Genomic DNA, 17,145 nt, shown 5'->3' with positions numbered 1-17,145 from the left:
TTTTCTGAGTTGCTAAGGACAGGATCAAATAATGGACAACAATATACGCAGCACAAATGAATTGCGTCAGGGTACTCTGGTTTCCTCTGAAGTGCAGAGTCTATCTATTTCGTCCTTTTGAGGTTTCGTTCATCAGAACTGCAGATCATAAGCACAACAGCACGTAATATGATACATATTCCGCAGTCTGCGGGTGGTAAGTGGGAGGAGTTGCTTGAATTTTAAGGTGTCTACCAAACAGATGCTGGGAGCGCCTTTTAGCTCTTGTTGATGGAACTGAGAATAACCTTGTAGAAATACTGTACAGGACTCTATATATTTCGGGTTGGTAATGCGGTTGTCAGACTTCCTGCCGTGAGTTTGACAACTGAACGTGTTGCACGACGGAGGAAGTCCTCGGAAGGTAAGGCAGAGAAGTGAATGCTTCAAGTATCGTTCTAACGTTGTAGCGTTTTTCTCTGTGATTTGACTACTAATCTTAAAAGGTTAACTAACGAACATAATGTTTACTCTACTAACCCACAATGCTAACATGTGAAAAGTTTTAGTTTGGGTTTTGTGGGTGGGGGAATTATACTTGAGAGAATATGGTGCTAAATTTTAGTTGTACCGCTGCAAACATCAAAGTCTGAAAGTTATCGACATGGAGCTGCAAACGGATCATTTTTACGATTACAATCTGAAGATGTCAATCGTCAATGAGTCCATGAGCTACCGCGATTCTACGCATTCAAAAAATCAGAACGCAGGCAGAAAGTAGTGTCTATTAATATCATTCCTTCAGGACCAACGTTGTCCGGGCAGCCTTCAAACTTCAACCATTCAACGCGTTTGAAGAATTAACGCACCTGACAGGTTTTAATGTTTGCATAGCTACTTCTACTTAGAGTTAATCATGTCAAATGTTAGGGTGGGAAGTTTTATGTGACAGCAATTTTCTGCGGTCGTAGTTTCAAAATATAAACGTGCGTTTTACATTAAAGTGCACTCCAGTTAAACATTTCTAGACTTGTAACTATAGATTGAACGGAAATTGGAAACATTACATTTCACTTTTCCAAGGTGACAGATAATCTGTGGCACTGCTTGTTTTAACATCTCGTCTGATTGCAAATTCCGATAGTGGGTGAGTGGTTTATTTGTGTATATTTTTTCTGGTGGAAATAAAACCTGAAGGTAAAAGCGAATAATGTTTCAGCTAGGACTCGGGGGCGAGGTGCAGCTTCCTGCGCACGCAGGGATCGGCGCTTGTAAAGGAGGCGCACGCGCTCGGGTCTCCTCGCAGCTGGAGCCGCTCGGATCCGGGCAACGTTCCAAATGGCTGACAGCACTTTCATCGAGGAAACTGACCATGACAAGAATAAAGATGGGCTGGACTGGGGATACGAACAAGGTGAGCTGTTTGAAAACTTTTTTTAATGCTGTAAAGGAAGCAAGGTAGTTGACATACAAGAAATAATGTGACAATTGCATTGTACATAAACATGGAAATATTTGAGAGTTTGTTTCTTTGACATGGGATTTATTGGAAATTATGCCTATTTGCCTCCAGGCGTATTAATTTATTTAACTTTATGTTTCTTAAATGCATTCAATAAATCCCATCGAAGACGATTGGGTTACAGTGCCGTCCATAATGTTTGGGACCCATCATTTATTTATTTGCCTCTGTGTTCCACAATTTGAGATGTGTAATAGAAAATATCCCATGTGGTTAAAGTGCACATTGTCAGATTTTATTAAAGGGCATTTTTATCCATTTTAGTTTCACCATGTAGAAATTAAAGCTGTGTTTGTACATAGTCCCCCTATTTCAGGGCACCATAATGTTTGGGACACATGGCTTCACAGGTGTTTGTAATTGCTCAGGTAATTGCCTCCTTTATGCAGGTATAAGAGAGCTCTCAGCACCTAGTCTTTCCTCCAGTCTATCCATCACCTTTGGAAACTTTTATTTATCAACATGAGGACCAAAGTTGTGCCAATGAAAGTCAAAGAAGCCATTATGAGACTGAGAAACAAGAATAAAACTGTTAGAGTCATCAGCCAAACCTTAAGCTTACCAAAATCAACTGTTTGGAACATCATTAAGAAGAAAGAGAGCACTGGTGAGCTTACTAATCATAAAGGGACTGACAGACCAAGCAACACCTGGAGTATTGTGTACAGTTTTGGTCTCCAAATCTGAGGAAGGACATTATTGCCATAGAGGGAGTGCAGAGAAGGTTCACCAGACTGATTCCTGGGATGTCAGGACTGTCTTATGAAGAAAGACTGGATAGACTTGGTTTATACTCTCTAGAATTTAGGAGATTGAGAGGGGATCTTATAGAAACTTATAAAATTCTTAAGGGGTTGGACAGGCTAGATGCAGGAAGATTGCTCCCGATGTTGGGGAAGTCCAGGACAAGGGGTCACAGCTTAAGGATAAGGTAGAAATCCTTTAAAACCGAGATGAGAAGAACTTTTTTCACACAGAGAGTGGTGAATCTCTGGAACTCTCTGCCACAGAGGGTAGTCGAGGCCAGTTCATTGGCTATATTTAAGAGGGAGTTAGATGTGGCCCTTGTGGCTAAGGGGATCAGAGGGTATGGAGAGAAGGCAGGTACGGGATACTGAGTTGGATGATCAGCCATGATCATATTGAATGGCGGTGCAGGCTCGAAGGGCCGAATGGCCTACTCCTGCACCTAATTTCTATGTTTCTATGTTTCTAAGACCAACACAGCTGATGACAGCTGAATTCTCTCTATAATACATTAAAATCCCCAAACACGTGTCTGACAGATCAGAAACACTCTTCAGGTATAGATTTGTCAATGGCCACAGAAGACTTCACAAACAGAAATACAGAGGCCACACTGCAAGATGCAAACCACTGGTTAGCTGCAAAAATAGGATGGCCAGGTTACAGGTTGCCAAGTTTACTTAAAAGAGCAACAACAGTTCTGGAAAAAGGTCTTGTGGACAGATGATATGAGGATTAACTTAACAGAGGGATGGCAAGAGCCAAGTATGGAGGAGAGAAGGAACTGCCCAAGATCCAAAGCATACCACCTCATTTGTGAAACACAGTGGTGGGGGTGTTACAGCCTGGGCATGTACGGCTGCTTAAGGTATTGGCTCACTTATCTTTATTGATGATACAACTGCTGATGGTAGAAGTAGAAGGAATTCTGAAGTGTATAGACACATCCAGTTTGCTCAAGTTCAAACAAATTCCTCAAAGCTTATTGGCCGGCGGTTCATTCTACAGCAAGACAATGATCCCAAACATACCCTCAAAACAAGCATAAGCTAAAGATGGCTGCATTACAGGCCTGGCAGAGCATCACCAAAGAAGACACCCAGTAACTGGTGATATCTATGAATTGCAGACTTCAAGCAGTCATTGCATGCAAAGGATATGTAACAAAATACTAAACATGACTACTTTCAATTACATGACATTGCTGTTTCCCAAACATTATGGTGCCCTGAAATGGGGGGACTATGTATAAACACTGCTGTACTTTCTCAATGGTGAAACCATACTGTATAAAAATGACCTTTATTATAATTTGACAATGCACCTTAACCACATGATATTTTCTATTACAAATCTCAAATTGTGGGGTACAGAGGCAAATAAATAAATGATGGGTCTTTGTCCCAAACATTATGGAGGGCACTGTATTTCCTTAATTTTTAGTGCTGTCTAAAACTATCAACGAGGCACAATTATTTATGTATGTGATAACAAGCTGGAACTAAATGATTCAACTGTGAGTATTATGGCAATTTGCGTTCAATTGAATATTGGGATGAATTTATATTATTTGAGATGTTCAATGGATAAAAACAGTCTATTCTGTTTTAGGTGTAGAATGGGGATTGCTGTTCCCTGCAGCTAATGGAGAATATCAATCTCCAATAAATCTGAACTCCAGAGAGGCAAAGTATGACCCTTCGCTATTGGAAGCACGTTTATCACCAAATTATGTGGTTTGTCGGGATTCTGAAGTAATTAATGATGGTCACACCGTTAAGATACTGCTGAAATCCAAATCGGGTATGTAAAGTTGAATGTGCAGGTATTTTAAATTGTACGTTAGGTGTTGAAGTGTTTACTTTTTGCATGAACCCACTTCTAATACATAGTTTATTCTGCGAGCAGTTATTTGTAGAGTCCAATGGCACCCATGTGGGGTGAGTAGATGTGCATAATCTGCAGAAGTGTCTTTCCGCAGAAGACTAGTTACCTTTACATTGCTTTATTTACTATATTGCAGCAAGTGAAATATTGTTTGCGGATCATTTTTTTCCAAATCCACAAAATAGGATTTTTGCTCGGAGATAAATATTAGCATGTTTCAGAGATGGTGATCAATGTAGATATATTTGGAACTGGCTTATACCTAAATTGGTATCCATGTACAAGATCTACATTTTATCATTAAGATTTCCTTTTGTAAGTGTTCTTGAATCAATACCTATGTCATTCAATTTTTTATTGTCAAATACCAGATTCCTGGTATTGGAGTATTTGACAATGCAATAAGTTTTCATAACTTCTAAACTTTTATAGCTTTTGCTATATGTTGTGTGGTTTTCCAATATCTATTCAGTTCTGTTGAGCTGTGTAAGAAGAAAAACAGGAACTCTATTGGGAAAATACCATTTATGTATTGCATTCCACATTCCCTTCAGAAAATCTGAAAGCTTTTGTCAAACATACTTGATTGCTGAAGCAAAATAATTATTCATAATATTGCCAGACTAGAGTTAATGATTAGTTGCCACATTACAGCAATCTGCCCAGCACGATCCAACCACCAATAGTGTGGTAATAACTGGATGTTATGAATTATGGTTGGGATAGTAGGAATAATTTCCTGCCTCCTCTTCAAAATGGTGCCACGGAATCATTTGCAACTAAACAGAGACGCTTGACAGAGTGTTGGTTTGTTGATAAACAGTACTTCTTATTATGAGCAGGATTTGAATGTTATTTATTTTATCAGTGAGTTACTTTGGATTTTTGTGTTGACGCCTCTGGAGTGGGACCATGGACTCAAAATCTTCTGACTTGATCAGGGTGTTGTCATTGGCCTGACATTAATAAAGAATTATACATGATCAGATCATTATTACATTTTTCAAAAAAGGGAACTTGGAATAGGATGTAGACACAAAATGCTGGAGTAACTCAGCGGGACAGGCAGCATTTCTGGGGAGAAGGAATGGGTGACGTTTAGGGTCGAGACCCTTCTTCACCCGACCCGAAACGTCACACATTCCTTCTCTCCAGAGATGCTGCCTATCCCGCTGAATTACTCCAGCATTTTGTGTCTACCTTCGATTTCCTCTACTTGCAGTAGAATGATGTGCAGCTGTTGTTAAATTCCAGGCCAAAAATATGCTGAAAGATAAAGAATGAAAAAGGAACCATGTATATATTCAGTAGAATCTACGTATATCAAAACACCTATAGATGTCGGATAGAAATAATTGGGATATTTGCATAAGCTGCTTTGATTCAACCCAAAATCAGAAGTGAGTTTTCCTATATTTTGCCATAACTGAAGATAACATGGAAAATCCTAAACATTGGGTTCTTCAATTGATGTTGATAGTGAGAGGCTTTATTTTCTATTGTATATGATTTCCCTTTTTTATTTATTAGTTGAGTTTCTGAACGTTCCGTTCTTGATGTTCTTTAACTGTTGAGTACATGACTTTAGAAACTATTTGTGCATCACACCTCTGTATTGGATTATTATTGTCATGTGTACCAAGATTTGGTGAAACACTTCCAGTTGAACCATACTATCGATACAGTCAAGTACAATAAGTAGCGCAAAGAGATTAATAACCAGAGTTCACAGAAGAGAAAAGTGCAAGGTCTACAATGATGTAGGTTGGGAGATCAGGTCTACATCCTTAGCTTATGAGAAGTCTCTTTGGTAGTCTAATAACACCAGGAGAGAAGCTGTCCTGAACTGGGTGGTATGAGATTTCAATCTTTTATTAACTTCTGCCTGAAGGGAGAGGGGAAATGAGAGAATGATTGGTGTGCGAGTAGTCCTTGATTATGTTGGCTGCATTCCCGAGAAAGTATGAAGTGTAGATGAAGTTGATGGATGTGAGGCTGGTCTGCGTGATGGGCTGGGCTGCACACACAATTCTTCATATTTGAAGCATCCCAATAGGATGTTTTCTACGGTGCATCTGTAGAAATTGGTAAGTAATTGGAAGCATGCCAAATATCCTTAGCTTTCTGAAGAAGTAGAGGTGTGTTTTCTTGGAAATGTCACTCATTCCTTCTCTCCAGAGATGTTGCCCATCCCTTCTCTCCAGAGATGTTGCTCCAGCATTTTGTGTCTGTATCTTCAATATGATTGAACTAGGACAAATTATTGATGATATTAGCACCTCAGAACATGAAGCTCTTAACCGTTTGCACATTGGTATTATTGATGCTGACAGTAGTGTGTATACAGTTGACTAACACGAAATTGGTGATTAGCTCCTTTAACATGCTGATATTGAAGGATGTGTATGTATTTGGCCCTTTGAGGTTTGGTTTTCAACAGAATTACAGACCATAAGCACACTTGCACAAGTAAATGATGCATATTCCACCATCTGGGCAGTTAGACTTGAAATTCACACACGTGCATGATGGATGTGCTCTCCAAAGTGGAGTTTGGTAATGCTGGGAATATAGTTCAGAGGAACCAATGCATGCAGTTAGAATTGGGTGGAGTACACATCTAAAGTAGATTATAAATTGGAAATTTAGGAGAAACCCTCTTTCTCAATTGTGAGGAGGAGGCTGGTCATCAGGTGTATGGTGCTCTAGCTATTGCTGTAGATAAGAGAGGTGTGCCTTGTATTCTACTCTTGTGTTTCAACAGTCACCTGATGTGAATTCAATTTCACCCTATAGTCCAAAATAAATCATATTTGCAGCAACATGATGCATACATTTCCATGTAGAAGAAAAATGTACCCCACATGGCCCACTTGGTAATGATCCGAAATGTTACCTATCCATGTTCTCCAGCGATGCTGCCTGACCCACTCCAGCACTTTGTGCCCTCTTTGTAATAGTCACCTTTGTGCGTAGCTGCATCCAAGTTACATGTTGATCCTGGGTTAATAAACGCCTCGGTCTAATGGGGTGCTCCTTGTCCTCTGTTGTGAAGGATAGACTGGCCATGAAACATTCCATTCATTTAGACCGTCCCACATGTTCTGAGACTTACTGAAATGTTCATGCAGGAGAACATTTGACCAGAAAAATTAGACTAGTTTGCATGAATGTTCTTGCAGCCTTGTGGGAAGAGAGATGGTGGGCCCGGTCAGATGATTTTCTGACCGGTGATAGTAATTTAGCACCAGATTGTAAAATAAGCACCAATAGATCATTTGGCCAGTGGTGGGAAGAACTCTCCATCAGATCGTTTGTGTCTATGCCAATGCTTAATCTTGCTGGATGCTGTCCTCAGTGTGATTGCCATGTGGATTAAACCATTATCTACCTCCTCCTGCAGGTCTGTAAGGTATGCAGCAGTCTTTGAGGTTCATCCCGAGCTGTTGGTTAATGCAGAACTCTGTGCTCTGCTGGCTGTTCTCAAAGATAGTGAGTTAAAAATTGACTGTGGCTAAAAGATCATCAGTGGTGAAAGATGCAATTTGGTCTTCGTATAGCTTGGTCTAGGTATAGCATCCCGTAAGTGTAGCTGCTTATGATTAAATGCTGCACAATGGCATATTCCAAGGTGCAGGACTGCATGCTGTAGGACCCTCTGAAGCTTGTTGCAGCTACCAAATGGACTTTATCGAGTCTTCCTGCCACTGGACAATGAGGTGCTGGACCCTGTATAAATAATTCTTAGTCTGTTGTTAAGCAAATAAGGAAATTATGCGTAAATGGCATTGGTAATTATTAGAAGTAAAGAAATTATTATACTAAGTACTGCAAATGATGGAGGAATGTCCTGCATTGTATAATTGCACATTTTTATACAAATAGTTTTTTTTGGAGGGAGGGAGGGAGGGGGGGGGGAGGGGAGGGGGGGGGGGGGAGGGGGGGGGGGGGGGGGGGGGGGCAGGGCTTCACATTTTGAGCCATGTGATTCTGGCCATCAAGACCAATATTATTATTCAGTTTCAACATCCAAATATATACATAATCTGGAAATCCATTTCCTAAACAGATAGTGATTAGGTACATTTTTTAAATTTATTCTTGGAAAATATGGAAGGTGCTACTTGTGCTGGAAATATTATTCAGCAATTTTCAGTGTTATTCTGTGTTTACTACTTGTCCCAATTTCAACTAATTCAGATTGGATTAGAGGACTTGGACCTTTTCTGGTACAGGTAACCCTGTGTTTATGGCCATTTGAGGAATGGACATTTGCCCTTGCAGAATTCAGACATCACAATCCAAAAAATTGAGATATGGAATAAAATTTACTATCATGAAATTTGTGGGGAAAAAGATAAACACAAAATTCAATTTTTTTTAAAGCTTTCGTTTCTTGACACATGCACAAAACTTTGAGTTACGGAAAATTGTGGTATGGGCTGTCTTAGGAAAGCAACCTAATGATCACCTAATCATCAACCTAATTTGGTAATGATCACCTCTACTATGGTTCACACTCTCATGAATTCACTAAGTTGATATTTGATATTCACTGATTTGATTTGATATTAACATTTCTAATTTGCTTCGTCTGATAATTGCTCAGCTGATTATAATTGTTTTTTTTTTTCTTCCGTGCCTAACAATCTTTAAGTGCAATCCAAAATGGTAAAAATTTGGACTGGTGTGCTTATTTATTCAAATATTCTTGGTATTTTCACTATTATTATTATAATTATTTGTAACTTCTTGGTAATACATGCATGATAGGTTTAGGTTATTACTTTAAACACAGTCTTGAATAGAATATGTGAGAATGATCCCAGGGATGATTGGATTAACATACGAGGAGTGTTGGAAGGCTCTGGGCTGATACTTGCTGGAGTTCAGAGGATGATGGGAGGGGGATCTCATTGAATTCTACCAGGTAATGAAAGACCAAGATTGAGTGGACATGAAAAGGATGTTTCCCGAAATGGGGGAGTCTAGAACAAAGAGGACACAGCCTCAGAATAAAAGGATGTATCTTTTAGAGTAGAGGTGAGGAGGAATTTCTTTAGCCAGAGGGTGGTGAATGTCTGGAATTCATTGCTCAGATAGCTGTGGAGCCCAAGACATTGATTGATTGATAGGTTCTTGATTAATAAGGGCATTATGGTGAGAAGGCAGGCGAATGGGGTTGTGTGGGAAAAATAGATTAGCCATGATTGAATGGCAGAGTAGACTCAATGGGCTGAAAGGCCTAATTCAGTTGTTATATCTTGTGGTCATATGCATGACTTAATGTAGCCCAATTTTTGTAAATTGTGCTGCTCATATTAAATGACAAATGCAGTATGTAAGGCAATTTCCATATTGTATGCAAGCTTGTTAATTTATTTTTCTGATCCAAGGTTCCGACACCTGTACATACCATTGCATCTTCTTGGGTCTTGATTACACTGAAGGCTTTGAGGAATAATTAAGTCTATCCCCTATAACATTTGCTGGCTGGTTTCCATGTAGAATGACTACAGTTAATACCATTTTTGTGAGGATAGTTCCTCATCAAACCAAATCTACTTGGGATTCAATCTTGTTAATTTGTCTATTCAGTTCATGTGATAGGAACAGAATTAGGCCATTCGGCCCATCAAGACTACTCCGCCATTCAATTATGGCTGATCAATCTCACCCTCTCAATCCCATTCTCCTGCCTTCTCCCCATAAGCCCTGACACCCGTACTAATCAAGAATCTATCTATCTCTGCCATAAAAATATCAATTGACGGCCTTCGCAGCCTTCTGTGGCAAATGAATTTACACAGATTCACCATCCTCTGACTAAAGAAATTCTTCTTCCTAAAGGAACGTCCTTTTATTCTGAGACTATGGTCCCAGACTCTCCCACTAGTAGAAACATCCACTCTATCAAAGCCTTTCATTATTCAGTAAGTTTTAATGAGGTCACCCCTCATCCTTCTAAACCAGCGGGTAGAGGCCCAGCGCCATCAAATCCTCGTCACATGTTAACCCATTCATTCCTGGGATCATTCTCGTAAACCTCCTCTGAATCCTCACCACATCCTTCCTCGGACCTGGGATCCATGATTGCTCACAATACTCCAAATGCGGTCTGACCAGCGCCTTGTAAAGCTTCAGCATTACATCCTTGTTTTTGTAATTTAGTCCTCTCTAAATAAATGCTTGCATAGCATTTGCCTTCCTTACTACCGATTCGACTTGCAAAATGATTTTTTGGGAATTCTGCACCAGTGCTCCCAAATGCCTTTGCACTTCCGAGTTCTGAATTCTCTCCCCATTTAGAAAATAGTCTATGCTTTTATTCATACTACCAAAATGCACGACTCCACACTTTTACTATTTGGAATGCTATTTTGCATTCCATCTGCCGCTTCTCTGCCCACTATCATCGGCAACCCTGGCCACAAAATCTTCAATACCCTCATCCAAATCATTGATATACAACGTAAAGAGTGGCAGCCCCAGCACCAACCCCAGCGAAACTCACCTAGTCACCATCAGCCAACCAGAAAAAGCCCCCTATTATTGCCACTCTTTGCCTTCTGCCATTCAGCCAACCTTCTATCCATGTTAGTATCTTCCCTTTGATACAATGGGCTCTCATCTTTAGCAGCCTCACTTTATCAAAGGCTTTTTGAAAAACTAGATAAACACCATCCACTGACTCTCCAGCCATTTATTTCCTCAAAGATTTTTTTCAGGGAAGATCCCCCCCTTCACAAAACCAAAGGTTGAAGAGTGATCAATGTTACTTTGGAGGCCAAATTACAGTTAACTTGTGCATAGCAAGGCCTTAAAACTAAATTGAGATAACAGTTCAGTTACACTTTATGCTGTTACTAATTAAGGGCTAACTATTAGTTGGGACTCTTGCTCTCCCATTCTCTTTTAAAACAAAAGTAATGGTTTATTTTCTGACCACTTTGGCAAAACAGTGTCTTGCTTTAGAAAAAAGACGTTCTGATAACGCAGTGCCTCTGAAGGAGGATCGTGTAATTTAGTTCCTGGAGAGCTTCTCCCATTGCTTGTAATTAGTTGATGATTAATTGTGGCAAAGGCTGATAAGAAATCATTTTGGTATGCTCAAGTGGAACAAAAATAATCCACCTAGTTTATGATCCAGATTGAGTTATCCCACAAGAATTCTTTTTTTATGGCATGTCAAAAGGAGGAACTACATCGATTCAAGTAGGACATGTCAACACAAGATAATTTGTTTTATAGAATTTTGTATACTTAATGAGGAAAGTAGTGTATAATGTGCAGTTATTAAAATCTGTAATAAATTACATGGTCTACTTTTGTCATATTTGAATTTAAAAACACTCAATTAAAACACTATTTTTAACTCTAATGCTGATGTATACAGGGAATTAACTTTTCTGTGTAATGATAGATTCAGAGCTTTGTTTCTAGGTCATTTTATGACCTGAATGAAAAAACAGTTTAGTCTCTGTAATTCTGAGTAGCATTTCATGTATTCAGTTCAAATTACTAAGCATAAACCATGTAAATGTAGCGGCGCCTGTTGGCGTACGCAGAGATCGAACCCGGCGTTCGGAAGCCGAGGTCACGTGACTCGGGAGGGCCCGCTTGTTTCGCGTGGTTTTTGCTTGCGCGCGTTAATTCAGCACTGACCACCGTCGTGGGAAGACTTGGCTGAAGAACCTGTATACTGTATACTGGAAATCGAACTTTTGAATAAAAATCTGTAGAAACCCCAGTTGTCGTTCTTCAGACCACCAAATAAACATGTTTTACTCGTGATAAGCTTGTGTAAATAAAAAATTAAATAACATGTTATATCTGTGCTAGTTAATTATACAGAAATTGCTGTTGCCCAAAAAAGACATGCTAAAATAGTGGTGCATCCAGTCCTGCACCTGTTTTATGCAAGGCTCTTGATGGAAAAATTGGAACTGCACACAAAGTTCAAGGATAGATCTTGCATACTTTGTACATTCTTTAAGGCATACTTCAGGCATTTCTTTCTGATAATGATACAATTCCATAAGTCATGGAATAAATTAGATGGGTCCTTACCCTCAGGACAGGGATTAACACAGATTGCGAGTGGAGTGGAGAGAGATTTGAGGAAGAAATGGGGTTGGGGTGGCTGTTTGGACAGTAAGTGGTGAATACAAACTTGAGTTAGGCTTGCTTGTTGAATATACTTGAGGCTGGGACAGGGATTGACCAAAGCGAAATGGAATTCAGGAGAAGAGGAGGTTAGGGGATGCGAACTGTGGGTTGAAGGAAGAAGGTGGAGTTTAGAATGAATTGGAAGAAAACCACCTAATAGAGAATGCACTTGGAAAGCATTCTATGGAAATGTGTTGTATAAGGTGTGATCCCTCCTTTAATGCAGAAGCAGGCCTCAACCTTCCAAAGAGGGCTTGCAAACCAACAGACCTCATAAATGTGTAAACATGTTAATAAACAATATCAAAATATGCATTGCATGGTGTTTGTAACTGTGGGTGTGTGATTTGCGCACACTTTTAGAACAAATTCCTAGTGTTATAGTCACTCATTTAGCACCTGGAATTTGGATAAAGTTGCATTGTGTAACAAACAAATGGTGTGCCGCATAATAGAACTTGTAGGCCAATGTGTCCAGATGACTTAAATACTACTTTATTTTAATTTATAGTTATTTAAACATTGCTTTTCTATTACAGTTTTGACTGGCGGTCCATTGCTTGAAAACTATGAATATGAATTACATGAAGTTCGATTTCACTGGGGTAAAGAGAACCAACGTGGCTCTGAACATACTGTTAATTTTAAAGCATTTCCCATGGAGGTGGGTGCTAGACCAAAGAATATTCTTGAATTGTTTGTGCCATAAAATTTGAGCTTACAACTTTGGAAATGTTTTTCCCCAAACATACGAAACTTTGCTTCTTTTTGAAAAGGAATGTGTTGTAGTACAAGTAGTTCTGTTATAATGTCTGTTTCCAAACTACGAATTGGATATAATAGAATTGATGAATTAGGGAACATCATTTGTTTTACGTGCCAAATTGGTTTCAATTTCAATTAGGAACTACAGAACCAGTTAAAAGTTACTCTGGGAATTGACAAGTAGAAAATAATATTCTTTGGGGGGGGGGGGGGGGGGGGGGGGGGGAAAGTCCAGAGGGAAGAATAAAATTCTGTAACCTCGCCACAGTAAACGGACACCATTGTCTCTTAAGAATTATCACTGTAGGTGATAATTGAAATTGACAAGCAATTGCTTCTATTCTTCTATTGACACTTATGCAATGATACTATTAAAAAATTTAACATACAGCTTTGAGTATTTTGAGCTTGCAGTAACAAAAGGGTGCTGTCTTTGCCAAATATAGGATACTCTGACGAACACCACATTTGGTAGAATGTAGAACATTTTTCAGTTGATAGTGAGGAATTGAATGCCTCATCCTAACTATCTCTGCAATATGTTGTTACTTTTCTGGCCGTTTTCTTCCTTTCACTACTTCACTAAATCTAATAATTTATTATATTAAGTTTTTAATTTGTTTATTTTCCGACAAACTTTTTGTGAACTCTCACTTCCTTTTGATTAGATTGGCTGGGCTGATGATGTTTAAAGAGGAAATAAAATGGGAGGTTTCCAAAGAGGAATGGTGTTTTTGCCTTCAGTTTCATAATTTGAAAGTCTGAATATTTTGAACACATTTTCTTTTTGAATGGAAATTTTTTTTTTTTGTCAATGACATTCATTATTTATTTTGCTGCCTGTTCTTCATATCGCTGCCTTCAATGTTTCACCTCTTTATTATGGTAATAACTTTTCAGTAATGGCCATGTGTGGACTTCGTTAAAAAGGTCACTCTCATTCCAATTTTAATATTATTAATTAGGTTTCCATTTAAATAGGGCTACCTGTGCATAAGATCACTTTTTAAATTGGGAACATTGCAATAAACCTTTTTAAATAAGGTTAATGAGTATCTCGGCTGGAATATCTCACTGAAAGCAAGGTTACTGGTTTTGTTTTCTCATTAAAATAAATAATATATTCCTCTCCATTTGAAGGAGGAGGATGATCATACTATTCCAGGACTTCTATAATCAGTAATTTGGATTTCAAAACAGATTTTACTCCAAGCAATCTAATGCCCGAAGTTGTGAAAAATCTTGAGTGATCATTTTTTCATATTATTCAGCCTGTGTTCTATGGTGATGATGGCATATTCAATGTCAACAAATGGAGGGAATGAGACATGAAAAGAAAGGCTTTACTGAGCAAGTATTAAAAGAAGAAGAGGTTTATCCTCCTTTCACAAGAGAATCAAGTATTTGATTCCCATGCAAAAAAGAAATTGCTCCACCTCTTTTATTGCACTTTTGCAGCACAACACCTGTTTAGGACAACTCCGTAGCTGCAGCATTAAAAAACGCTGCTGTGATTTTACAACACATTCATTTTGTGATTGTAGAATAAACGCTAAAGCAATTAATGATGCATTGTCATAACTTTTGCAAAAAGCCAGCATACCAGATTTTTAGAACAGAACTGAAGGTTACAAATAGCATCTTGATAGCTGGAATTTATGGCATTGCATACTGCAGCAAAGAAGTAATACATTTGAGTCAATTTGACTACATGGTGTACTTTGTTATGTTCAAAATGCTTGGAGAAAGTATATGGTTGTGGAGAGTTAAAGGATAAATCCAATCACCTGAGCATGTGAATGTGTATTAGGATTATAAATTGAGACCTTTGACTATGGAAACCTTATGATTCGAGCAGGGAAGACTAAAATAAATGTAATGTATTTAAAGTTATGAATGGATTTGAAAGGATAAATCCAGAGCCCTATTTATTTCTATGTGCTGGCAAGTGAGTTAATAAAGGTTATCAATTTAAATTTGTCATCCAAGAAAAATAAAAATTTAGACTTGCATAATGCAGAAAATTGTTGTGAAATAGTTTACCATGAGCAGTAGTTCAGGCAAAAATCATTCTAACTTTTAACACGAGTGGATAAATAATGTGTGGAGTAAGAACTGATAAAAACTGAATTTGAAACAGCTTGACGATATGCTTCTTTACTTTATTATAACATGAAAGGCCATTTGACCCATCAGGATCTATGCCTGCTCCCACAGTGCCATTTTCCCCTGTTCTCTCACATGTTCATCCACTCATACCTGATTATAGTGCCATACACTCGGTAATATATAGTAACTATTTGACCTTCCACTTTGTGGGATGGTGGAGGAAGCTCCAGGAATACCTAGAGGAGCTATGCACAGTCACGGATATAGCATGTTAATCCTAACCCTAGCCCCAGCCCCAAAGATAGTTTTAGTCATCTCCATCATGTGACTCTCCCAAACTTGATCATCTCCACCATGCTGAGTCATATCCGTCACATGAGTATTTTGTGCTCATAATGTGTAAAATAATACAACAATTACCATAATTATCAATTGTAATTGATAAATAAACCATTTGCTTCTGCCTATTCATCTGAAGTTAATATTGTTTTAAAGGAAGTTGGTGAAACGTTATGTGAAGGTTACCATTCTTACTGAAAATCACCACTTTTTTCGGCAGTAAACTGTTACGAAGGTTTAAAATCAATGCGTTAGACTGAAAATTTATTTTTTGGTGGTTTATTTGAGGAAGACACTATAATTTGAAAGATTGCGACAAAAATTTGATTTTATATTCTTAAATCAGTTATATTCTGCAACGTTGTTCATCATAAAAATATGACAGATATGACTATGCAATGGGCAACCTGGAAAAAGAAGAGGAAAAAATAAATTAAATTCTCGAAAAGATTGCGCCAAACATATTTTTCCCATAGTAGAGATAGAAACATAGAAACATAGAAACATAGAAATTAGGTGCAGGAGTAGGCCATTCGGCCCTTCAAGCCTGCACCGCCATTCAATATGATCATGGCTGATCATCCAACTCAGTATCCCGTACCTGCCTTCTCGCCATACCCTCTGATCCCCTTAGCCACAAGGGCCACATCTAACTCCCTCTTAAATATAGCCAATGAACCGGCCTCGACTACCCTCTGTGGCAGAGAGTTCCAGAGATTCACCACTCTCTGTGTGAAAAAAGTTCCTCTCATCTCGGTTTTAAAGGATTTCCCCCTTATCCTTAAGCTGTGACCCCTTGTCCTGGACTTCCCCAACATCGGGAGCAATCTTCCTGCATCTAGCCTGTCCAACCCCTTAAGAATTTTGTAAGTTTCTATAAGATCCCCTCTCAATCTCCTAAATTCTAGAGAGTGTAAACCAAGTCTATCCAGTCTTTCTTCATAAGACAGTCCTGACATCCCAGGAATCAGTCTGGTGAACCTTCTCTGCACTCCCTCTATGGCAATAATGTCCTTCCTCAGATTTGGAGACCAAAACTGTACGCAATACTCCAGGTGTGGTCTCACCAAGACCCTGTACAACTGCAGTAGAACCTCCCTGCTCCTATACTCAAATCCTTTTGCTATGAAAGCTAACATACCATTCGCTTTCTTCACTGCCTGCTGCACCTGCATGCCCACTTTCAATGACTGGTGTACCATGACACCCAGGTCTCGCTGCATCTCCCCTTTTCCTAGTCGGCCACCATGTTCATCTATGTGAAACAACATTCAAAGTTGCAAAAATTTTTATTTTCTGGTTTCCAGAAACGTATAAGTAGACACTTATAGCCCTGTCCCACGGTACGAGTTCATTCCAAGAGCTCTCCCGAGTTAAAAAAAATTAAACTCGTAAGCACGGAGAATGAACGTAGCGGGTAAGTCGGAGCCCGGGGACGTCTCCTGCCGACTCGTAACGCTAACGGCCGGTACTCGGGAAGACTCGCTAACGGCATGTACTCGGGAAGACTCGTGTAGATTTTTCAACATGTTGAAAAATGTCCACGAGAGCCCCGAGTACCGATGAGTGGCCATTACCGTAAATCTCCGAGTTCGAATCAGGGCAAACTCGAGAGTGTTCTTGGAATA

General features: G+C 39.1%; 1 protein-coding gene across 2 annotated transcripts in view; it reads left to right on the top strand.

The window, feature by feature from the left end:
- Window positions 1-228: 228 nt before the first annotated feature.
- Window positions 229-17,145, top strand: part of ca8 (carbonic anhydrase 8) — a 62,481-nt gene continuing 45,564 nt past the window's right edge. For both annotated transcript variants that reach the window (XM_033019777.1, XM_033019776.1), the window contains exons 1-4: window positions 229-403; window positions 1,199-1,393; window positions 3,860-4,051; window positions 12,844-12,968. In XM_033019777.1, the coding sequence (XP_032875668.1) occupies window positions 1,318-1,393; window positions 3,860-4,051; window positions 12,844-12,968 (393 nt within the window). In that variant the 5' untranslated portion in view covers window positions 229-403; window positions 1,199-1,317. The remainder of the gene's footprint in view (window positions 404-1,198; window positions 1,394-3,859; window positions 4,052-12,843; window positions 12,969-17,145) is intronic.

The sequence above is a fragment of the Amblyraja radiata genome, chromosome 4 (genome assembly GCF_010909765.2).
Source record: "Amblyraja radiata isolate CabotCenter1 chromosome 4, sAmbRad1.1.pri, whole genome shotgun sequence".
Classification (NCBI taxonomy): domain Eukaryota; kingdom Metazoa; phylum Chordata; class Chondrichthyes; order Rajiformes; family Rajidae; genus Amblyraja; species Amblyraja radiata.
The sequence above is the reverse complement of the archived record's forward strand: the minus strand, read 5'-3'. Positions and strand labels throughout refer to the sequence as shown.